The 25,211-nt window shown below is 36.6% G+C and overlaps 1 protein-coding gene across 2 annotated transcripts in view; it reads right to left on the bottom strand.

Moving 5' to 3' along the window:
- Positions 1-9,409: 9,409 nt before the first annotated feature.
- The window catches only part of LOC131146049 (DExH-box ATP-dependent RNA helicase DExH1), a 38,061-nt gene continuing 22,259 nt past the window's right edge, over positions 9,410-25,211 (bottom strand). For both annotated transcript variants that reach the window (XM_058095324.1, XM_058095330.1), the window contains 8 exons: positions 24,432-24,524; positions 24,025-24,239; positions 11,565-11,724; positions 11,135-11,408; positions 10,854-11,046; positions 10,555-10,741; positions 9,902-10,270; positions 9,410-9,778 (listed from right to left, as the gene is read on the bottom strand). In XM_058095324.1, coding sequence (XP_057951307.1) covers positions 9,647-9,778; positions 9,902-10,270; positions 10,555-10,741; positions 10,854-11,046; positions 11,135-11,408; positions 11,565-11,724; positions 24,025-24,239; positions 24,432-24,524 — 1,623 coding nt within the window. In that variant the 3' untranslated portion in view covers positions 9,410-9,646. The remainder of the gene's footprint in view (positions 9,779-9,901; positions 10,271-10,554; positions 10,742-10,853; positions 11,047-11,134; positions 11,409-11,564; positions 11,725-24,024; positions 24,240-24,431; positions 24,525-25,211) is intronic.

Here is a 25,211-nt window from a genome sequence, read left to right as displayed (position 1 = left end):
CTAAGTCATTAGGATTCTACTATCATATAGTATATTTCATATGTAACTGTATAATACCATTTTCATGATTCTGTGTAAAATCTGTCATAATAATATTTCTAAACAACTATTATAAATTTATCTAGTCACAACATCTGCGCTGGTTGAATATCACGGCATCTGCGTCGACTGAATATTATAATATACAGAAAATATTATTTATGTCCTGTTTATAGTTTTTCCTCAAAACTGTAGTCAAATCATACTTGTTCTATGAAATCATAAAATATTCTGACACACCATTATTTACAGTAAAATTTATACTCATGCCACACACAAGTGAGTACTACTCTGTAATATATTATCTGGCCTGGGAAAACATATTTTGCTGACAAAATAATATTAAATATGTTTTCAAATATTCCTCAGTTCAACATCAGTATTCCCAAAAACTATACTAAATCATATATAAATTTATGAATCAAATATTGTATATTCAATAATTAATTTTCAAAAATTACTTGACTTAATCAATCCCCTTACCTATTTCCTGAGAAGCCTGCTGAAAACCCTAAATCCACGCCCTACGGCATTTGAAGTTCAAAACCCTGAAATTACATTTTTCCCAAATTAATCAACTCAACCCCCAAATTATTCCTCATTTAGCATTTCCTAGGCCCCATATACTCCAAATTAACAATTAAACCCTAAAATTCCTTACTTACCCTAGTTTTGGAGGGGTGCCCAAGAACCCCAACTCAACAATTCATTCCAGTTAATATACAGAGAATCACCCCATGAACCTCGTGGTGGCTTCTGATCGTCAAAACGGCTACAATCAGAGCGAAAATTGAAGAGAGAAGGGGGTTAGGGTCGTAGGGTTTAGAGATAGAGAGAGAGATTTTGTTTTTAACTTAACAAAATGCTTGCGAGTTCCCGTTAATTTCAACACTGCAGAGAAAATCATCGACGATTTTTTGCACCCCTCACAAAACTGTTGACTATTGGCGTTTTAACCTACCCTTTTTACCATTTTACCTGTAGCCGACCTGCGGTAAATACAAAACCGTCGACGGTTTTCTGCGCCCCTCTCCAAACTGTCGACGATTTGGTCCTCACCAAACTGAATTTTCTCCTTTTCCTTATTTTCTTAGTATTTAAATTTCCTGGGTCTCTACAAATAAGAAGAAGAAGAAGAAGAAGAAGAAGTTCAGGGTCTTAGACAAAGAATACCACATAGTATGTATCCAGTGGTGGGCGCAAGTCTTAAATCATGTATGAAAAAAGTATATATCACACATAAATATAAAATTTGAGTGACATCATGAGTTACTGTTTGTATTATTAAGTATAATGATCGCACCCCCTATAGTTTTAGTAAGTATAATTAAAGACTTGTACTTACTGATTTCATGCAATTATATTTGTCATCCTAATTTAGTTTAAGACTGTTACCTAATAAATCTCATTGAAGCAGGCATAAAATGTTGAAGTGACAGTACACATTATATCACTATTAGTTGTTAATGATGCGAACCCCAATCGACACGCGTTAAGACCCAACGAACAATATTAGAATACTTGCCAAATGATGCGAACCTCAACCGACACGCGTTGAAACCCAACACCCAATATTGGAATACTTGCCCAAGAAAGCTAAAATTCAGATTTTGGATAGAAAACCTCGACCCAATGTTTATAAATGAAACACGAACTGAAGGTTTATGTAGAAAACCTTGACCCAATGATTATAATTAAATCACGAACCGAAGGTACAAAGTAACAAACCTCGACCCAATGATTATAATTAAACCACGAACCAAAGGTATAAAATATGAACGCCACAAGGAAGAATCCTTGATAAGTTCTCAAGTTCTTATAATGAGAAGGCTATTTATAGGCATAGCCTAGGAGACAAAGCATTAAACACTTCCAACCACTCTTAACAATTTTCAACAACTTACTAAGACTTCTTATAAGATTACAAATTAAATATAACACAAAAGTCAAAGGAATGCCCAACAACTCTCAACAACTTACTAAGACTTCTTACAAGATGACAAATTAAATATAACACAAAACTCAAAGAGTCAAATCTCATATTTGAATAGCACACCATTATTAAAAATATTATAGCATTTAAGCAAGATCAACTCTATCAAAAACTTGGATTAAGTTTATTAAGCCTTCATCTTTCTTTGGACCAAGCTTGGGTGCCCCATTTTTGAATAAGCCAAAATATCTTGAATCATCCCATGAAGTGCTTCTTTGATCTTCTTGGATCTCTCTATAGTGATAGGCCCAACTGGAACATGCAATGGATCCTTTAATGGTGCTTGTCGATTCTAATCATTTAATGGTACTTGTCAATTCTCATCAGTTAAGAGCTGCTTATCTTCAAATTTTAAAAAGAAACACATGCATACAAAAAATTTTAGTCATCAAATGAGTTTGACTTCTAATTATAATTCTAATTTTCAAAAGGATGCATTTATATGCTGAAATAGTAAACTTGACGGTGGACGGTGGCAGCAATGGTTGACGACGGCTGCCGACCAGCCGCTTCTTCGCTCACCAACCTCACCTACCAGCTGCAATCTTTGATTATTTTGGTTTTGTATCTGCTATAAATAGTTATGTGTGTGTGCAATGTAATAATGTAATATGGTGTGTTGAGAGTGTAAAACTAGTGAGTGAGAGAGTGAGAGTTGTTCTTTGAAATTTCTCTGTATTTTTTCAGATTGAAATACATTGTTATTACATTTATTCTCACTGAGTTTCAGTCACAACCAGTGACTGAGTGTTCCTCTCCACCCATTAGTGGTATCAGAGCGTCCAGGTACGCCGAAATCCGCCAAATAGAGGAGAAATTCAATTTTCTTCCTAGATTTGAAGTTGCTCAAAATCTAAAATTGAGCCAACCATTGTGAAATTCGCATCGAGATGATTCCAACGGTGAAAACCACGTCTCAAACGGACTCCAAGAAACTCCGTACGCGCTCACACTAGCCTCCAACGGTTTCAGAATTTTTCCCATGCGCCGACGAAAACTCCGACACCGATGACATGCGCCCCACAGATGTCTTCCTTGCCCAATTGGAAAGACTCGATCCGCGACCCAGCTCAGCGACCCGCAACCAGCTCCACCCACGTGACCCGACCCGCGTCCATTCGCCAACACGTGGCACACGTAGAAGCTGCCACGTGGCCTAACAGTAAGAATTAATGCCATTAACATGGCCGTTAAGTTAAACCGTCTTGTTTAAAAACCATCTAAAATTCCTGTAGCCGGTTCAATGATTTTTGGACCAGTTCTTTGCAACCCAAAACCGGTTCTTAAGGTTTTTCGACCTTATAAACACATTGGTGGCATCAAATTTGCCAAAATCAAACCCCATCTCCCTGTTTTTATATATTAAACTCAATGGCGAATGATGCTACCCAAACGGTCATTCCAAAATTGACCCGAGAGAATTATGACAACTAGTTGATTCAAATAAGAGTCCTTCTAGGTGCTCAGAATGTCATGGACATCGTTGAAGATGGGTACAGAGAAAGCCCATCAAAAGAAGCCGAAGCAGCTATGTCAGATGCTCAAAGAATGACCTTGCGAGCCGATCGAAAGAAGGATTGCAAGGCGAAGTCCATAATCTACCAAGGCCTTGATGAGGCCACGTTTGAAATCATTGCCTCCACTAAGACATCTAAAGAAGTTTGGGACTCTCTCTAGTGAACACACAAAGGTGCAGACAAAGTAAATAAGATTCGTCTTCAAACATTGCGAGGTGGGTTTGAATCTTTAAAAATGAAATCTACTGAATCTATTACTAACTACTATACACGAGTTATGGTAGTATCAAATCAATTGAGAAGAAATGGAGAGACTCTCAATGACAAGAGAATTTGTGAGAAAATTTTGCTATCTTTGGATCCAAAATTTGATTATATAGTTGTGACCATGGAAGAAACAAAAGATTTGGAAACCATGCCCGTAGAAGAACTTGTGGGCTCACTCCAAGCCCATGAGCAGAAAGTCAACAGAAGGAGCGATGATAAAGCACTGGAGCAAGCCCTCCAAACAAAGTTGTCCCTCACTACAGATAGATACGACAAAGGGGGGACGTCACAACAAGGAAGAGGACGAAGTCGAGGATCCCATGGAAGAAATTATGGAAACTTTGACTCCAAAAGAGGTGGCAGAGGCGTAAAAGGTCCCACTAAAGAAGGACGCAATCAATAGAACTATGTCCCACGAGGTAGAGGACAAGAAAGAAGAGGGGGATACAATAACTGCCCGAATGTAAAGAAAAGAAACATTCAGTGCTACAACTATCATAAGTACGGACACTATAGCAATGAGTGTTGGGGGCGACAACAAGAAAAGGTTAGTGAGGAGGCTAACCTTACCGAAACTGAACATACAGATGGAGAGTCGTTGATGCTAATAGCACGCGATTCAACTCCTTAGGACCAAAGTGCTTGATATTTTGATTTTGGAGCCAGCAACCATATGACTGGCAGAAAGAACCTATTCTTTGAACTTGATGAGAAAGTTTAGGGGGAGATCTCTTTTGGCGATAATTCTAAAATCTCAGTCCAAAGGAGAGGAGATGTTTTCATCAAACAGAAGTCCGGAGATCATTCTTACATCTCCAACGTCTATTACGTGTCAGATATGAAGACTAACATCTTGAGTCTCAGACAACACGTGGAGAGAGGCTACCAAATTAGCCTTAGTGATAAGCAGATGGTGATAATAGACGCTCGAGAAAAGCTTGTTACTCGAGTTCAAATGGTAAAGAATCAAATGTTCCTGCTCATTATTCAACATGATACGCCAAGGTGTTTGAGCGCTATCATCTAAGACAAAGACTGGCTATGGCATCTAAGGTATGGACATCTGAATTTTGAAAGTTTGAAACAATTGGGAAGCAAGAAGATGGTGAAAAGCTTACCCAATATCTACCACCCAAATATGATATGTGAAAGCTGTGTTCTAAGCAAGCAACACAGAAATAGCTTTGGAAAACAAGCGGATAGGAGATCTACCTTGTCGCTCCAGCTAATACACACAGACGTGTGTGGTCCACTAAGACCATTTTTGAATGGACAGAATCGATACTTCCTAACCTTCATCGACGACTACAGTAGCAAGACTTGGGTCTACTTCCTAAAAAGGAAGTTAGAGGTGTTCGACAAGTTCAAAGAGTTCAAAGCTCTTGTGGAGAAACAGAGTGGCTACCGCATCAAGTCACTCCAATTAGATTAAGGAGGAGAGTATAAAGACGAAGCTTTCCTGGAATTCCTTAGGCAACAAGGGATTCAAAAACAGTTCACACTGACTTACACTCCCCAGTTAAATGGTGTAACCAAAAGAAAGAACCGCACAATCCTTAACATGACCAGGAGCATGTTAAAGGATAAGAATGTGCCCAAGAGTTTTTGGGTAGAAGTAGTGTCATGTGCAGTCTATATGCTCAATCGGTGTCCTACAAAGAGTCTTGATACAAAGACACCATATGAAGCCTGGAGTACTCACAAGCCCAGTGTGAGTCATCTTAGGGCGTTTGGCTCCATAGCCTACGCCAAGATCCTAGAAGCAAAAAGGACAAAGCTGGATGATAAAGGAGAGAAATGTATCCTTGTTGGATACGGCGATGGTACCATGGGATATCAACTCTACAATCCCATCAACAAGAAAGTCTTTCACAGTCGGGATATCATTTTTGAAGAAAATGAATCCTGGAAATGGGACCAAGCTGAAACTTCCAAAGATGCAGAATTAACGCTTGAAAAAGAAGAACCCACACAGACAAGAGAAGTGGCTATCGAGTCACAAGTTCCCGAAGTGCATACACCTCGACACAGTTACCATTCACCATAGAGGAATGAAGCTTCATCAACAATTGAGCGTGAAATTTCAGACTTGAGGCCTAAAGGTGCCCGTAACCTAGTTGACCTGTATGAAACTACAGAACCAATAGAAGAGTATGTTACTCTATACTGTCTGTTATTGACCAGCGACCTAGTTAGTTTTGAGGAAGCTAATGAAGAAGACAAATGGAGAAAAGTAATGGATGAGGAGATTCAATCCATCAAGAAGAACAAGACTTGGGAATTGACAAATCTCTTGAAGGGCTGCAAAACTATTGGTGTGAAATGGGTCTACAAGACCAAGAAGATTGCTCAAGAAGAAGTTCAAAGATACAAAACAAGACTTGTCACCAAAGACTACAAGAAAAAAAAAAAAAAAAGATCGATTATGGAGAAATCTTTGCCCCAGTTGCTAGACTTGAAACCATCAGATTACTAATTTCACTTTCAGTACAAAATGGATGGAAGATTTACCAACTAGACGTGAAATCAACATTTCTGAATGGTTTTCAGGAAGAAGAGATCTATATCGATCAACCACCTGGATCTGTGAAGAAGGGAAAATAAGATAAAGTGTACAAGTTGAAGAAAGCACTCTATGGCTTGAAGCAGGCACCTCGTGCGTGGAACATGAGGGTTGATGACTACTTCCAGAAAAATGGATTTAAGAAGTGTCCCTATGAGCATGCGATATACATGAAGATGGAGACAGATGGAAGCATGCTAATTGCCTACCTTTATGTTGATGATTTGATCTTCACTAGCAACAATCCAGAAATGTTTACCGCTTTCAAGAGGAACATGGTCAAAGAATTCGAAATGACGGATATTCGCTAGATGTCTCACTTCCTTGGCATAAAAGTCGTGCAAAACGAGAAGGGAATCTTTATCTCCCAAAACCACTATGCAAAAGAAGTACTAAAGAAGTTTGGGATGGACAAATGCAACCATGTGACAACTCCTGTTAAAACAGGATTGGAATTGAGAAAGAATGAGGAAGGAGATGTTAACCCTACATATTTCAAGAGTCTGGTTGGAAGTTTAAGGTATTTGACGTGCACCAGACCAAACATACTCTATGGAGTTGGGCTTGTCAGCAGATACATGGAGACTCCTGACCAGTCTCACCTAAATGTAGCGAAAAGGATACTCCGATATGTCAAGAGTACCATCACTGATGGTATGTTCTATTCATCAAAAGGTGATTGCAAACTTATCAACTATTCAGATAGCGATTGGGGAAAAGATCTTGATGAAAGAAAAAGCATGACGGGATTCACATTTTTCATGGGAGATACAGCGTTTACATGGTCTTCAAAGAAGCAACTCATCGTAACGTTGTCATCATGTGAAACTGAGTATGTTGCTGCTAGCTCAGTTGTTTGTCATGGTATATGGATTAGAAATGTACTGAAGTATTTGAGATTTCTTCAAAATAACCCCATAGAAGTCTACATCGACAACTGATCAGCGATTGCACTTGCGAAAAATCCGATTTGCCATGAAAGAAGCAAACATATTGATATTCGGTATCATTTTATCAAGGAGCATGTGAAGAAGAAAGAAATGGAATTGATATCTTGCAAAACGTATGATCAAATGGCTGATATTTTCACGAAACCACTCAGACATGATATTTTTGCAAGACTGAAGACAATACTCGGAATGACAAAGAGTCAAGTTTAAGGAGGGGATGTTGAAATAGCAAACTTGACGGTGGACGGTGGCAGCAATGGTTGACGACGGCTGCCGACCAGCCGCTCCTTCGCTCACCAACCTCACCTACCAGCTGCAATCTTTGATTATTTTGGTTTTGTATCTGTTATAAATAGTTATGTGTGTGTGTGTAATGTAATATGATGTGTTGATAGTGTAAAAGCAGTGAGCGAGAGAGTGAGAGTTGTTCTTTGAAATTCCTCTGTATTTTTCCAGATTGTAATACATTGTTATTCTATTTATTCTCACTGAGTTTCAGTCACAACCAGTGACTGAGCGTTCCTCTCCACCCATCATTATAATTAGTATATAAAATAGAAAAATTATAAATTTATATTTTAAAAATAGGGTTAAATTAAGGAAAAGTTGAAAAAAAAAAAAAGTAATAGCTTAATTAGCATAATATAAAAAGAGAATTAACAAAAACCTAGGAGCACTACAGCCGCTTAAGTCAGTCCTTGTGCATACCCAGAGCTAGTATTTTCAGTGGCAACATAAAGAACCTCAATATATCATACAATTAATACCTGCCAAAAAATTAAGTATAATATTATATCATCCAGAAATTATTTCATATATTTGATTTCTAACCTGAATAACCTTTTTATCATTTAAATAATTTTTAATAAAAATAATACAACGTATATTTTTTATATGAGAAAAAATAATCCTAAGCCAGTAAATTAAAAACAGAAGTTGAAAATTTATGAGATTAATTAACAGAAAAAGCTGTATGATGAGCAGTGAAGTAAGGAAGGCAAGGCGGGGGGGAGGTGGAGCAGAGTTTGTGAGGGGTGTTTCTTGGCGAGGGCACGTGGTAAGTCACGTAATTAACTTGAGAACTGCGTACATGCATGGTGGCCTCTCGGATCATGTGCTTCTCGGATCATGCGACCCAACCTAGTTGATTTTAATTATTTATGGACTTGTTTCGTAGGAATATACGAGGATGGGATAGGATTCTTTTAGTTTAATTGACTGTGAAACCCAGATATATATATATATATATACTATTACGTACTAGAAATCCTAAAATGGACGGTGAGTATGGGGTACGGTATGAATACTATTGGGTGCCTCCCAAAACATCTGTACTCTTCCTTAGCGCTTTGTATTGCGTCTATTTTATTTTTACATACAGTTAACAGTTGAAACAAAGTAGTGTTCCGTCGAGGAATTGTCATACAGACAGTTGGAATGCCTATTTTTAAAAATACAGTTATTTATAATTTTAAAAAATTAATAGCTTGCATTAAAAATACATTGCTATCAAAATTACAGTTAATTATAATTCAAACAATTAACAAGTTATACTAAAAGTATATTATTATCAAAAATAATAATATTAATAATTTAAATAAATACACAACTTGGAATAAACAAAAAATAACTAATTGCAAATTTTACTGTGAAGTCATTCATATCTTTGGCATTTCTCATGTTGGATAGAATAATAAGAAAATAGATTAAAAAAAAATGACTATTACCTTTATCATCAAAATTCTCATTGTATTCTCTTTATTCTTTAATTCTTTGATTACATCTGATTTGTTAAATAATTAAGATGAAATGCAATAAATGAAATTCAATCATAGAAGCGACAATTATCTTTTGTTTATTCTTTATTATTTCATTCTATATAAATATAAAAAGAATAAACTTTTACCAAGTTGAAAATTTAAAGAAAAAAAAAAGAGTTATTTCCTATCCATTCCTGGTTATAAATTCATAAAATATATTTATTTATTATTTGCTTGATGATAATAACATAATACAAAATATTATATTCTTCGACTATAACTACAAAACTCTTAAAAATAAACCCTCCACAAACCAAACATACATTAGAACAGCTGCCATTAGGGGCTTTCATTTAACAAATATTAGAGAATTCCCCTCGTTATCTTTCATGATATAACAGAGGAACCTCGTTTCACTTGTGAAAATATTAACGTTACAACTACAAAACATAACAACTCATTGTCCTTAACACATCTTATCAAGGGAAAATTTTGATGCCTTAAGGGGGAAGGAATCTGTTTCCACCTGCTTTAATTTGTGAAAAATCCTACAAAATTCAGTATCGAACATTTTGATTGCGCAGCAGCTCGACCACAGCAGCTACCACCCCCTTTACCTCTTCAGTAATGTTAAGACTTGGTTCCTCAATCTTCCTCCTCAGAAGTTTGTCAAGTCCTGCTCGCAGTTTCTGCAAAACCCCATTACCAATATCAACCTTTCATCACCTACCAAATATTTTCCCAAGGTGGCTAAAAATGGAAGCAGACAAAATTTTAGGAACCATAAAAAATGCACAAGAAAGAGGAATTACCTGGATCAATTCTAGCACGCTCTTTGAAGCTGAAAAATGAAGGTAACCTCCAAGCATTTCAATACCCTCTCCATTTTTGCTTGGATTTAAACTACCACCAAACATGAGTAGGGCATAATCTGATATATTTGTTGAATCGCGGATGTAAATGCTTGTAGTTTTCACCTTTTCGCTGTAAACCATATAAGGCAAAGGGAAGAGATGAACCCCAGCATTGACAGATGCTGGATGGATATCAACTTTCCCAACGTCTTTACTGTAGAAAGCAGTCCGTTTTCCCCGTCTTTTGCATTGCAGAACATTTGGATAGAGCCCAGCACAAAGGATGGCACATATCATCTCCAAATCATCACTATATTGGTTATAAGCCTGTACACAGTAAGCATGCAAGCCATAGGGGTTCCAATAGATAATCAATGCATAGGTAATATAGAATTTGGACATTGTTGATTCAAAAAATAAAATAGAATAAATATTTATTGAAACGAGAAGGATAACAAGGAGGAGAATTTCAGGCATTATGATACCATAGATAAATTCATCAGCCATAAAAAGGGGCGATTCTTGACTTGATCATTAATGACATCCCAACAATGGAGCCTGTCATAAAAGATAAAGTGGAAAGAAGATGTAATGAAAATCTACAAACTTACACTTGGACCCCTGGATTTATTTACGAAACCAATGTCTGACAGTAGATCAAGAAATTGGTTTCTCATTTCCTCCATCATGTGCAAGGTTACTGGTGATAAGAAGTTTTCCCAACAGTAGGCTCTTTCCTTCCCATTTCGTTTTGCAGCCTTCCATCCTTCAAATGCTTTAAGAAGTGCTATGTGATCACTGCATCAAAAGGGCATGAATGCTCATATTAGAGTCAGAATGGCCAATCTCAAGCACAAAATGGTGCACTTCATCAGGCAGAAGGTCTATGGTTTCAGTTAATTGAGGCAACCTGCAAGAATCTCCAGCAAAAGATCGTTTTGCAGCATCAGCTTCCTCTTTCCTATTTATTGGAAGGACAAATGGGTTACGATATGCAAGAGCAGCTGCTATTGTCAAGGCAGGATTAAGACATTGAAAGATAGACCCCATAAGAAGCATCTTGCCAATATTTGGGTCCAAAGGAATAGTGCAAAGGTGGCCACCTGTAAGGTATAAATTAAGAATACAATAAGAATTCTCAGCCTAAAAAAAATCAGTAGAGGCTCAATAGACAGGCAACATTAACAATACCAAGAGGAGTAAGCTCCTCATCATCATCTAAAGCCCCAATCGTCTTAAGAAGTTCAATTGCATTTTGAACAGAGAGAGGATCTGGTGGCTGAAGTGCCTTTGCCAAGAAGGATCCAATGGATCCAAGCTGTAAACTTTTGATGTGCAAGCATAGTTCTTGCAAAGGTGTTCGAAGAATTTCTGGTAACTGATACTCTAGCATTGCATCATGGATCATCTTCGGATAGAGTCTATAACAAACTCCAGGTTGTACACGGCCTGCACGACCTCGTCTCTGTAATGGTCTCAACATATCAGCACAAAAAGAAACTCCAAATAACGGCAAAATCAGCTACAAAATTCTGAATCTTGTGGCCATGAATGTTGGAGAGAATGTATTTGAGTTGGTATTTCGGATGGTAATTCAACTTCCCAAACAAGTGACAAATACCTGATGTGCTGAAGCCTTTGAAATCCATGATGGTAAGAGACAAGCCAATTTGTTTAGAGCATCATAACTAGTTTCCTTTGCCTTTCCACAGTCGATGACATATACTACATCATCTATGGTGATACTGCTCTCAGCAATATTTGTTGCCAGCACAATTTTTCTGCAATGGATAAAACAGGTCTAATAGTTAAAAAGAAAAAATGCAAGTTTCAAAAAGCTTGTGATTGAATAAACATTGAAAAATATAGTAATGGAACTGCTAAAAATGAGCACAATTTTCCTGCAAGAATGGATAAAACAGGTTTAATAGGTAAAAAGGAAAATCGCGAGTTTCAAAATGCTTGTGATTGATTAAACATTGAAAAGCATAATAATGGAACTGCTGAAAATGTAATGCAGGCACACAAAATGGTCCCCAAAACAGAATGAGGGTTTTTTACCCTCCTTGGTAGTAAATTAACAACAAAAATTGCCTTCAAAATTTTTGGACATTATGCTATACTCCATAACATTGCCAAGTGCTCAATGCCAAAAAGTTGCAACTTGACCCTACAACCAAGTTTGTATACTTGCCCAAATTTAGATAAACCATTTAAGAAACATCATCCAGGCCAGTTTAAATGTAGAGTTATTTTCCTGATAAGACACTTGCGTGGTTACTATATAAACCATTTATGCATCACTACTACAATCAATCATCTGCGAACAGTTGGCCAAATTTTCTTATTTGTAGCTTATTTGTCGCATACTTGGAGGCCTGGTGCAGCCGAATCTGAATTGGAAAGAAGTCATGCCAGACATGCAGACGAGTAGATGACACAATAAGGTTCTAATAAGCCACAGAAGCATGAGACACCATCCATGAAGACTTCCTGAAGCCTGAACCTTTCAATGACAACATACAAGTTCAACACTCTACTAGCCCTCATAAGATTGACTCACCATACTCTAGAAAACATTCAGTAAAAGTGTTGCAAGTCTTTTGTATGCGCCAAGGAGATGCATTTGATGATTAGAAAACTTAATTCTAGTGCTTTGAACTTCTTTTCAGTGCACTATGTACATTACAATTTACAAGCATGAGTTTAATTAGAACGTAAGAGGGTCAGTAAACTCATTCATGTTTCAGATGCCCCATTTAAGTTGTCCAGCTGCAGAAAATTCTTCAAATTTTAGTTATAGTCTGTGAGAAGGCTCATATCACAATATGCCAACTCATTCCAGCTGAAACTTTTCTATGGATATACTTAAGGGTGGGTTCTGCGTCCCCCCCCCCCCCCCCAAAAAAAAAGACAAATAATAATAATAATAATAAAATGATGAACTCTATTTTAAAAAGTATATATTGGACAATAACATGTTCTGTAAATGGCTTTTTCAACTTCCAAGAAGTCGGGACCTTTTAAGCTTTAGTTTCCTTCAACGCCCCACTCCCCCACCTCCTCTAAGATAGCTGATGAAAAGGAGCTAATTTAGGTTGTAAAAAGATAATTGTTTGGCCCCAGTGAAAAAGGGAGCCATTGGAAAGAAAAAGTTGATCTATTAGGTAAAAAAGTGGAAAGGCCCCTAAAACTGTTTAAAATGACCCAAATGGATGTCTTTGGGAAATGTAGTGAATGCATGAATAATTTTTTGAAAAAATAAATCTTTTAGTTTTTCAAAACTTCGCATGAAATGGATCGGAATGAGACCCACATGAAGCATCTCATGAAAATAAAGGAATGGAAGTATGCATCTTGACATACTAGAGATTAACCAAAAATATGCCTAGCAATTATGCCTTATCTTCTAAAATTGAATCGAATTTTTTAGCAATCCGAAAATTATGACTATTAGGTGCTTGCTAGGCAAAAAGAAGTTAACAAATTTGAAAGATATAATGTATGTCTTCTAACCATGTGATCATCCTGCAATAGGTACAAAACAGATTTTTCATAATAAAATGGAAAAATATAGAATTGTTATGAGCAATGTTTTAAAAGGCGAAGGCGTAAGGCGAGGCGTTTTAACCCTCAAAAGGCGAGGCGTAAGCCTTAAGGCATTGGGGCGTAAGCCTTAAGGCGTTGGGGCGTAAGCCTTTTGAGAATTTGTTTTTTAGGAAAAAAATTTGTTAAATAAATTATATAAATTTAAAATAATGTAAAAATCAAGAAAATCACAAATATAATGTGAAAAAGAAAAGCTAGATGTACCTCACAAAATATTTGTTGACCATTCAAAAATTGCTAACTTGAATACATGACATAAATCATGACAAGAGATAGCTATACCATTACAAAGTTCATACTATTTTCATGGCGTACAATCAAAGTCCGGCTATTTTGGAAAGGTCGAGGTTCAAGAGTTTTAGAAATAAACTCATATTATGACATTCCTTTTATACAAACATGTAGTTAAAATTTTCTAACCAATTCTAATTGAAAATCACATGCCCAAAATGCATAAGCCTCAACTAAAAATGCGCAAAATGGGTGCTTTTTTTGTAAAAATGCGTAAGCCTCAGCATGTAATACGTTAGCCTTTTTGGAATTTGGTATTTTAGATTGAGCCTCAAGGCGTTTTAAGCATGCCTTGCCTTGAGGCGAACCTCGATTGATGGTTTTAAAACAATAGTTATCAGAAATAAAACAAGCCTCGCTGCAGGAGGATATATTCATAAGAAGAGAAAAATGATGTTGAAGAAACATTTGCACCAGTTGCTACATTAGAAGCTATTCACATATATTACTTGCGTTTATGTTAAGGATTTCAAATTTGCTTCGAATAAACATAAAGAGCAGATTTTGGAATGAGTTTATTGAATAAGTTTTTATGTTAAAAACACAAAATTCAACAATCATATTTTTAAGTTAAGAAAAGTGCTTTATGACTTAAAACAAGCTTTTTCACGCACATGGTATGAAAGATTTAGTTTCTGATCAAAAATGGATTTCCAAGAGGAGAAATGGATAGAACCCTTCTCATCAAAACAAATGGCCAAGATATGTTGTTGGTTCAAATCTCATATGTGCCAATAACGAAAATTGTGCAGTGATTTTGCTAAGTTGATGTGGGCCAAGCTTGAGATAAGCATGATGGTAGAATTGAACTCCTTTCCTGGACTTGAAATAACAAAGAACTGGAATTTTCATAAATGAATCAAGTGCCAAAGGTATCTATTCAAAAAACATGGTACAAGTAATTCAAAAGCAATGGCAACACCTATGAGCACCTCTTTGAAGCTGGATCAAGATGAGAATGGCTAACCATAGTAAGTTACATCAAGATATGATAAGATCCTCTTCATATTTAACTACTAGTAGACAAGACCTTTTTTTTTTTTTTCAATAAACAAAGAATTTTACTAGAGAGAACAAGAGAAGAGTACAAAAGAAGAAAGAAAGAAAAAAGGGGAGGATAAAATATCATTCAAGAGAAAAGAAGAAAAACAATACAAAGAACTCAAGAAAACAAAAAATTACAAAACACCTCTACTAGAGTGAAGCAATCCAATCCCATTGTAAATCTACCAATGGTATGCCAAGAGAACTAATTCCCACTGTAAATCTGCCAATGGCAGGTGCCAATAGAACTCACTTGCTGAAATCCACAACACAAAGAACACCCCTATATGCCAAAAAGGCAAAAGAAGTATCCATATTCTTGAAAATTCTGGCATTACTTTCCATCCATGTGCACCAAGAGAATCCACGACACAAAAAGCACCACTATATGCCAAAGTAAGGCAATAGAAGTATCCATATTCTTGAAAATTCTGGCATTACTTTCCATCCATGTACACCAAAAGAATCCACAACACAAGGAACACCACTCTATGCCAAAGTAAGGCAATAGAAGTATCCATATTCTTGAAAATTCTAGCATTACTTGCCATCCATGTGCACCAAAAGATAGCCATAAACAAACTCCACCATAAATCCTATCTCTTCTTCCCCTTTCCAAGCCCCCTAAATAACAAGAAGAAAGGGCTCACCCAAATTCCCAAAAATCCCAAAAAACTTACTAAAGAGGATCCAAGAGAAGAGAGAATGTAAAAACAAGAGCGAACAAGTCACCCACTCTTAAAACATAGGACACAAATCAAGCTACAAAAACTTATAATGCCTTTGTTTCTGAAGCAAGTCATTCGTATTAATTTTTTCCAAGATCGCTGTCCAAAGAAAGGCCTTAATTTAGCTTTTCAAATCAAGGATAAGGGCTAAAAAGAGTAGCATTAAGAATAGGAGTCAAGTGAAAAAGAAAGACATACAAGAAAGTCTGTCAGAAGAGTCCAAACCCCAAACTCTTTTGTCACTCCCTAACTTGAGCCAAAAAGAATGAAACACATTAATCAGTGGGGCAAGCAGCAAGTTCATTGGCTTCTATCTCATTAAGACTCCTCACAAAATGAAAATCCCAAGAATAAACACTCTCTTGCAAAAGGAGGAAAGAAAAAATAAGGGGCATCATAAACAGAAAATAAGCAATATAGGTAGGAGTACGCAATAGTAAAGGAGGCTGTCCAATCCAATGATCCTCCCAGAAACAAATTCTCTCCCCATTACCAACACTAAATCGAACATATTGTGGTAAAAGGATGATAAATTTACAACAAAAATTTCCAAGGATTCAAATATGTTATATTAGCTCAACTATAGCATCCCACACATTTTGAAGGAGTCCAAATTTATTGCGGATTACCCAGGGGCCAAAGAAAGTTTGGATTCTAAAGGGAAGTCTCACAAACACTTCCTCACCAAGGAATTTTTTTTGGATACCAAATTACAAGACCCAGCCCTCCCTACCTTTTGGACCAACTAACAGTCACACGGCTAACAAGATGATCTCTATTGCTAGTGCCCTCTAAATAACCCAAAGTCTCACATCTAGAAAGCATCCCACTCAAAAGGTCAACCACTAGGATAAACAAGAGGGCAGGAATGACCATTATCAGTCATTCAAAACATAGAAGAAAAGAGACCCCTAATCCACTTCCCCCACCTATACCCAAAACGCTGTTTACTCAAAACCATACCTAACATCCACTTTTCCCATTACACCCACTACTATTACACTACAATACCTGCTACTGCCATTGCCCCTACAAGATACTTCTTTTTTCAATTCTCTTTTTTTTTCTTCAACTCTCTTCCTATTGGCCCCTATACAATACAATGACAATTTCACCACTTCCCATCTTTCCCATCTCCTAAAGGTTCAATAATCACAACTTCCCCTTCATTAATCGAATCCCTTTGGCACTTTATCAAATACCTAGCACCTATGCCCTCCTTAGAAGTGCACAGGATCCTTGGTTGGGAGTAACAAGACCAATATCCTCAATCAACCCATAGAAACAATCCCCAAATTATCAAGATCCTAAGCCAAATTTAAATCATCGTTAGAAGGAATGAGACTAGATATGAGGAACAAAAGTTAACTCTCTCAAATAATTCAAAAAATTAATCCTCCGGATTATTTAACAGTAAAACCTTACACCTTTGACTGTTTGTAGGAATTGGAATCCAAAAATTAATGCCATCTGCCTGACATATTTCCTCCACCTCTGGCTGCCTAAACAGAAGAGGATCGTTCAATAGTTACCCCTATTCTAACCCCAAAAAAAAAATGATGTAAAGTGACTTTTCCTCTCCCTCCCAAGATCAAACCCTCCAAAGTGGCATAAAAATGGACAGAAAGATGCTTGCCACTAAAACTAAGTCATGAACATTATCTTCCCACCTGCCTTAACCAACCAAGAGGAGTTGCACCTTTCCTTTCTATCCCTTTTCCTTTCTTTCAACCTATCACAGCCTTGATATGCTCTTCTTTTCTTTTTCTTCTTCTTCATTTACTTCGACCATGGCATTCAAGGATCTAATAAACTCATATAAATTAGAGCTTATTTAAATTCCTTACTTCAATGATGGTCATTACCTTGGGCTCTCATACTTTTGGTAGACCTAGACACCTTTCTAGAAAAATCAACATTAGAATAACATTTTCCAAGTGCTTTTAAACGACTAATGATATCAGTAAACCAACTAAACAACTAGAGACACATTCATTTGATTTTATCGTCGACAGCTTATACAGCAACAAGTTTATTTTTCATTCTTTTACTTGTGTTTTTTATCAAAAATCAAGCATCGTTTAAGAGATGGCATGGAGATTTAGAAGGATAGATGGTGGATTGGTTGCAAATGGACTTGTTATGTCAACTCTCATCACAAGTGCAAGGATAGTGATAGCTTAATCATAGAAATCGTAGGAGGGAAAAAAGAGGGAGGTGAAAAGACTTAGATTAGAAGAGGTAGAGAAATAGAGAGGGAAAAAACTAAGGGGAGAAGAAAAGTGAGAGAGAAAAAAATAAAGAGATAAGAGGGGTAAAAGGCACTAGAGTTTGTTTAGCATTGGACTATTGCACGATGTTTGTTGAGTTGAGATGGAGATCCTTACAATATAGGTTGTACACCTATTTATATCTCGTTGAGGTCAAGCTTAAATCAATTCTAAGGTTACAAAGAATAATTTCAAAATATTAAATCCTAATAATAGAGAATGTTTATGAACATTAAAACCTAATCATAAATAGGATCGTTTCATAACACTAAAGCTCCAATTAATATAGTTGACAAAAACTTTATTATAGTTGCATATCTGCCTTGTTGCCTAATGACCAAGCAACCATCGTCGCCTTGCTCGACTTTGTGGCATGGGTGGCTACTTGATATTCCTGAGTCACCTAGGCAACGAGCGATTCGCCTTGCCCAAGCAACTTTTCATTGTAACTACAATTTCCCTAACTAGGCGATTGTCACCATTCTACAAGGGAGTGCACAAAGACGGTACAAACAACTTGATAGGTTATTTCATGAGTAATGTCCAACTTATTCAACTTTTTTTTCGATAAAATGGCATGCAAAAATTCTACTAAACTTAGTTGGAACCAAGGCACAATACAATAAGTTTGTTACTTTTGCATTCAATTACATCTTTTTATTATCATTTTCATCTCGTTCACTCATTTTTTTGCCTAGGAACTTCTCTATTGTTCATAATATTAATGGATACAAAAGGACTATTTGCAGTTACTTTCCAAATCTTGTTGATTGTCATCTAGAAAGTGTAGTACTTCCTATGCACACCATTATACAAACTCAAAGGTGGCAAATAGCACATGTTTTGATACCAAATAATGGCTTGAGGGCAATAAAAGTGGGGTTTTCAAATTGGATTATAGTGGTTCAGCCACAATCCACTCCTTAAATAGTTTTTGATTAATCCATTGTCAAAAAAATTACACCAGCATTGCACATAGCATTTCCTGAGGGCTCAAAACACTTACGATCTCTCAAATCAACTCAAACAAGGAGTATGAAGATGGATATGATGATGAAGAAGAAAACATAGGAGAGAATGGAAAGATGACCGCGAGAATGAGATGGGACAAACAATTAGTTACTATCTTTAATTCAAAAACAACCAACCTCCTTGCAACAATAATTTTCTTAATTTTACCCCCCACATGAACACAAGCTTAACTAATTAATTAAACCTAGCACATTTGGGTTTAGGATCCAACAAGACCTTGACGCTATTCTTTCGAATCAACCTCCAAATAAGATCAAATCAATCATCAATGGCCAGCTTCCCACCTTGCATCAATTCCATTTTGACTAAAAACTCTCAACTCCGCCAAGTTTGAAAAAGCACCAAGGAGCCTGTCACTGTAAAGAGAATCACCTAGCTTCCTAAAAAAGGAGCTGACAATGTGCTTCAACTTAATGAATGGGAGATCTATGGATGGCATCAACTTGTGAATCATAAGAACTCTCATATGCATTGTGCCAACACTCCTATCAAACCAGCAAGGATGTGCCAAAGAATGTGAAAAATCATGAGTGGAAGAACATCACACAGAATCACACCCAAACCCATCTTGAAGGAAAGTACCGGATGATAAGTACATTCAAGTTTGACAAATCTAGAGCACAAGAACATTACACAGCCTCACACCCAAACTAATCTTTAACGTGATCATGGACACTCAAGTTGGCAATGTTCACCACAGCTATCTTAAACAAATTTGAACATGACTCAACTTTCAAATCAACTTCATCAAACACTACATTGCACAGCTACCAAAATAAGTAACCAAAGTGCAAAATTGTTTCTGAAGAATCACAAGTCTAAAAAAATGTTAACTCTTAGAATATTTCATTTCATTTGACCTTGTGGGAAGAGAGTATAGGTCAATGTTCAAGATAATTTTTTCTTCCAAGCTCCATGTTCATCAAAGTCACTAGGAACTTCTATCTTAGCTTCAATTACATGGAACTTTTTCTTCATCTTCTTCTTCTATAATCACCATCACCTGGTTAGGATGATGTCAAAAACCTTGGCACTTGAAAAACCAATAACTACTAGCTGGAACTTAGAATTTGACTTGTAATGCTCGAGTCTTCCATGCAGTAGCAATCTTCAAACCTAAGGATTGATGTAGCTCTAAGAGAATGATGTTACGAGAGCTACGTATCTTCCTACATCTATGTCGAAGCACCAACTGTAAATAAACAATAGATAGCTTGGCAGCCAAGAATTCTGATTGTTGCCTCTTAATCATCTCAACATAAGTACTAATAAGTTGGCAGAGATTTAATTCCCCCCACATACCCTTGGAGTACTATAGTACTTGCTAATGGACTTACTCTTCGTCAAGTTAGAAAATTTTCTCCTACAAATCAAAAATACTGTCTTTTGGTTCATCTCTTGTGACAAGCTCTCACAAAGATCATTCCTACAACCATTGCAGTCCATTGAAACATCACATTTGCAGCAATTCTTCATTACATGCTATTCGACAACCACAAAAGTAGTGTCTCATTCCCCTCATCCAACCCCATACTCTTTGGAATCTGGAGATGGTGGAGAATGAAGCAAATACTATAGACTTTCCTTCTGCAATATCAGCAGAAATTTTATCCATAGATGCCATCAGGGCAACACTGGACAGAACATAAATCACAAGAGAACGCTAGCAAGAACATGACCCTACCATCACTACCGAGAAATCAGCAGCACTTTTGGAGCACTTAAGGCTTTAACAACCAGCCATGACCATAGTTAAACAGCAACTATCACAAATCAGCTGCTGGAACAACCAGCATACAACGGCACCCAGAATTTCACGTGACTGCCACACAGAATCAAAGTTGCAGCATCCTAGGAGGAATCCACAAACATAAATGGAACCTCCAGAATCATATCAAAGTCAACTGCAACCATGCCAAAATAGAGCATACTGCAATGAGTAATTGCAAGCATTCAAACAGCAGTACATACAATATCTCCATAACCTGGCAAAAGCTAGAATCTGATGCAAGCATGAACAAGAGTGGATGATAAACATCACTAAGAAACCAACCAGAAACTGCATTAAGATTGCAGCAACCAATCACAAACATACAGCATAATTGTGTCACCACGACACAAGCACCCAGAGGAAACAGCAGTACAGTGATAGCAATCTGCCAGAACCAATATACAACTTCCTTCACATCAACAGACTATCACTAACCCATACAGCACCCGTAAGAGATGCACTTGCTTAAAAAGAAATCAATAAGAAACCCTAAGTGACCTCAAACCATAAAAGAGAGATCTAATTTAAGAGTCGATGAAGGGGAGAGAGAGAGAGAGAGAGAGAGAGAGAGAGAGAGAGAGAGAGAGTTAAGACAAGAGAAAAGGCAACAACTACGTCACCAACGAGTCCCATCATAATGACTGTGCCTTAAGCATCATAAGCTTACAGGAGATATAGCGAAGCAAGCCTAAACTGGCAGAAACCGTAATTGAAAATCCTGCTCCCTTCATTTTTATAAGTTAAAGTGCTTTCCTCAACCAAAAGGATCACATCTTGCTAAAGATACATTTTTATTTTAAATACTGCTCTTGCATTTTTTTTATTAGAAAACTCCAGTTCATGACCCGTGGAAGGCTTTAATTTTCTCTTCCTAATTCCTAATACCATATAATCAGGTTAAGAGAAGTTTAGTGCTCTGATATCACGTCCTGAATCTGAGAAATCTGATTCAATAGCCAGGAACGCAGGAGCAGCAGCAGTGCAGGGGAGAAAGTCATACAAAAGGAGGAGTGAAGGAGAATGCAGTCAGCTGCAAGAGGAGAGAATTGTACATTGTTTCCCTCTAGACCAGACCCTATCTGATTATTAAAATTCATATTGCAGAAATACCCCCACAAGCACACAATAAAAACACATAATATGCTACACCCTTCTACGATTTTGTAGAGGAGCCTAGGTAAAACAGTAGAGTTGTATCCATAAGACCTGGAGATCATAGGCACTAAAGCCCCATCGTGGCCTGCCCCTTCCCTGGACCCTGCACACACAGGAGCTTTGTGCACCAGACAGCCTTTTCATTCTAGCATTTTAAAATTGAAATCCAAATCAACAACTACTTTTCCATCAAAATCTCCATTCTTTTGAAGCCATGAAATTTTAGTCGAGATTCCAAATTTAAAACCTTGCCTATACAAATCATGGCTTTAAATAACAGTAATACACAGAATTACAGTTGAGGCCATTGTGCACGTTACGTAACGAGCAACGAACATCACGTCAGTGAATTCATATTTGCATTAGCAAATTTCTTAAACCTATATAGATTAACATGTTTTGAGCCAAAAATCCTAAATACTAATGTTATAAATGATTTTTTCGTAAATTCTAATCAATTTACATATAACATATACTACAAGTATTGGATATCATTTTGGTTGCTTCAGTTTCTATGGGTGAGAAGAAGCATGCGTTTTATTAGCGATAGGGAAATGGTGGAGTTCTATTCTTTGTTATCTTGATTGAATGGGAGCAACCTTTCTTCAGGGAGGAATGTTCATTCTTGGTCTTTGGATCAGTTGGGAGTGTATTCTTGCAAATCTTTTTTTAAATTTTTTATTCATTCTAATTCTTCTTTTCCACTCTTATTGTTTTATTTGGAAGGCCAACGCTCCCCCAAAATTCATTCACTTGGTTGGTTGTGCTTAATAAAATAAATACTAATAGCTTGCTGCAAAGCAGGAGGCCTTTGAAGGCTTTCTCTCCTGATGTATGTGTGCTCTGTTACAAGAACTCCGAGACAGCTTCTCATCTCCTTTAGCACTGTGAATTTTCATTGAGGATTTGGAATAAGGTTTTTGGTATTGCAGGAGAGAGCTTGGCATGTCCTTCTTTGGTGGAAGAATTGTTAGCTATTTCTTTCACAGACTTTGGAAGAAGGATAGGGCAGCTTTATGGAAGTGTGGCATTTTTTGCAATTTTATGGGGGATATAGTAATGCACAGATATTCTTAAAAAAACGTCCCCAGGCCACAAGGCTCCCTCTTTGTAAGGGTAGAGGATCGTCATGGTGTACGCACCCTTGCCCCTGCTTTTATGCAGAGAAGCTGTTCCTTGGACTCGAACCCATGACCAACTGGTCACAAAGGAGAAACCTTTGTGATCAAATCCAGTTTTTGGCCTCATGGTGGTGCGTTCGTTTTGCCTTTTTAAAAGGGATTAGTTTCCAAGAGTTACAAAGAGATTAGAGGAACCTGGATTGTTGATTTTTTTTTTTGTTATTTTTTAGTTGTTTTTCTCTGGTTTATTCCAGTTTTCTCGGGAGATGTCCCATTCTCCTTTGTGTTTTCTTTCCTATTAATGATATTCTTTTGCTATCAAAAAATAAAAAAGATGAAGCATGCATTTACTTTAGCCTTCAGTGGATTTTTTGTTATCAAAAAAATAAAATATAGAATGTTCAAATGTTAAACAAGAGCCAAAATGCATGAAATAGAGTGTATTTTATTCTCCAAATTAAGTGTAATAAAAACAGAACAAAATAAAATAAATTGAAAGAACTTAGAATATGAATATATATAATTTAACAAGAGAAACACATTCGAGTTTATTTGAACAGTAGTTATTGCAAAAGTGTATACTAAAGGTCAAAAAAAATAAAACCCAAAAATGAATTTCTTTAATAAAAAAACCAACTAAATAAACCAACTTAAAATTGAGTTTGTAAGCTTCAACAAAAGGAAAAAGAGAAGGGGAAATGCAAAAGAAAAAAAAAAGGACTCAAAAACTTGTTTTTAGTCATTCACAGCCATTCTAAAACTATAATGGCCTGTAACAGCTGTTATGGTTGTGAATCAGACCACAGCCAAGATATCGCCTGTAATGGTCTCAAAAACCACCAATACTGTAATGTAACATCTATAACAGCCGTTACGCACCAATTTTTAATACTATGATAGAAAATAAACTATCACTTACATACAATTTTTTGTGTGTGTGTGTGTGTGTGTGTGTGTGTGTGAGAGAGAGAGAGAGAGAGAGAGAGAAATCCAATTCAATCCTTGAATAATAGTCTGCATATATGATAGAGGGGAGTTGAAATAAATGAAGACAACTTGCCTCACATTAGGGGGTGGTCTATCAAATATTTCACGTTGATTGATGGTTGGCATTGAACCATGTAGTGGAAGGACTAGAAATCTGCTTGGATCTCCAAGAAAATTGTTTGCTTTAGCCTTGTCAAGAATCTTTGAAATGTCATCCCAGCCAGTAAGGAACACAAGAATTGCACCATCGCCTTCATGACGACAAATATATTCAATTGTTGCTTCCACCTAAAAATACAATCGAGTGAAATAAGATGGAAGGGGACAAAATTAGGGGTATTTTTAAGATGGCTTCTGAAACAACAGATATTGGCAATGTGACCGCTTTCAAGGTGCCTTGACAAGCATCTTTTGCTCTTTAAAGAATAGATTTAGGCGCTGTAACTTTTAAACAGACATTAAACTTCTCAAGGAACATACAAGACCCAAATCAAGTTGCGAACCAGACCAAGCTTCAAGAGATTGTCTTGTATATGAACTGTAGTTTTTATATTGAGAATTGATATCCACGTCCTACACAAACAAAGAATGCTGTAATAAGTATCTGATAAAACCAGGAAATTTTTTTTTTCACGCTGTAATATGCAATCCTAAATTCAGTCAAGGGAAAAATTGAACTGTCGTAAACAAAAGATCATCCTTGATATCAAGCATTAGGAATAATTAATAAGGGTAAAAGCTAAAAAAATTAAACATGGCATTGAAGAAATACAAGGATCCCAATTACAATTTTATGCCTTCAATTAAATATAGGCATAAACTGGAGGTACTGCAGTACAATAAATGCACTAAACTTAATACCAGATTGAAATCTAGCATTCTAAATAGCTTGTAACAACTAGCATAGAGAAATCCTCATCATTCCTATACCAAACATTATGTTGACCATATAGGTTACGCCCGGTTTTGATTATGACGAATACTCATTTTATCTAATGAGTGTTTGAGGTTATGTGCAGGAACTCAGAATGAAAGATCTTAATGCACATGGAAGATAGTGAAGAGTCAAGACCCAATAATTTCATATTGTAATATATAATTCATTTTTGTAAAGGGTCTGTAATAGTAAATTAGGGTTTTACTTGTAATAATCACACACCCCACATGCATGGTATAATACGTAAGCTCATAATACAAATGACCTTAGAATGACCTTTAGGGTTTACCCTTCGGTCGACCGACACCGGATTTTTTCGGTGT

Source organism: Malania oleifera, chromosome 1 (genome assembly GCF_029873635.1).
Source record: "Malania oleifera isolate guangnan ecotype guangnan chromosome 1, ASM2987363v1, whole genome shotgun sequence".
Lineage (NCBI taxonomy): Eukaryota > Viridiplantae > Streptophyta > Magnoliopsida > Santalales > Ximeniaceae > Malania > Malania oleifera.
This window is presented reverse-complemented; position numbering and strand designations above follow the sequence as displayed.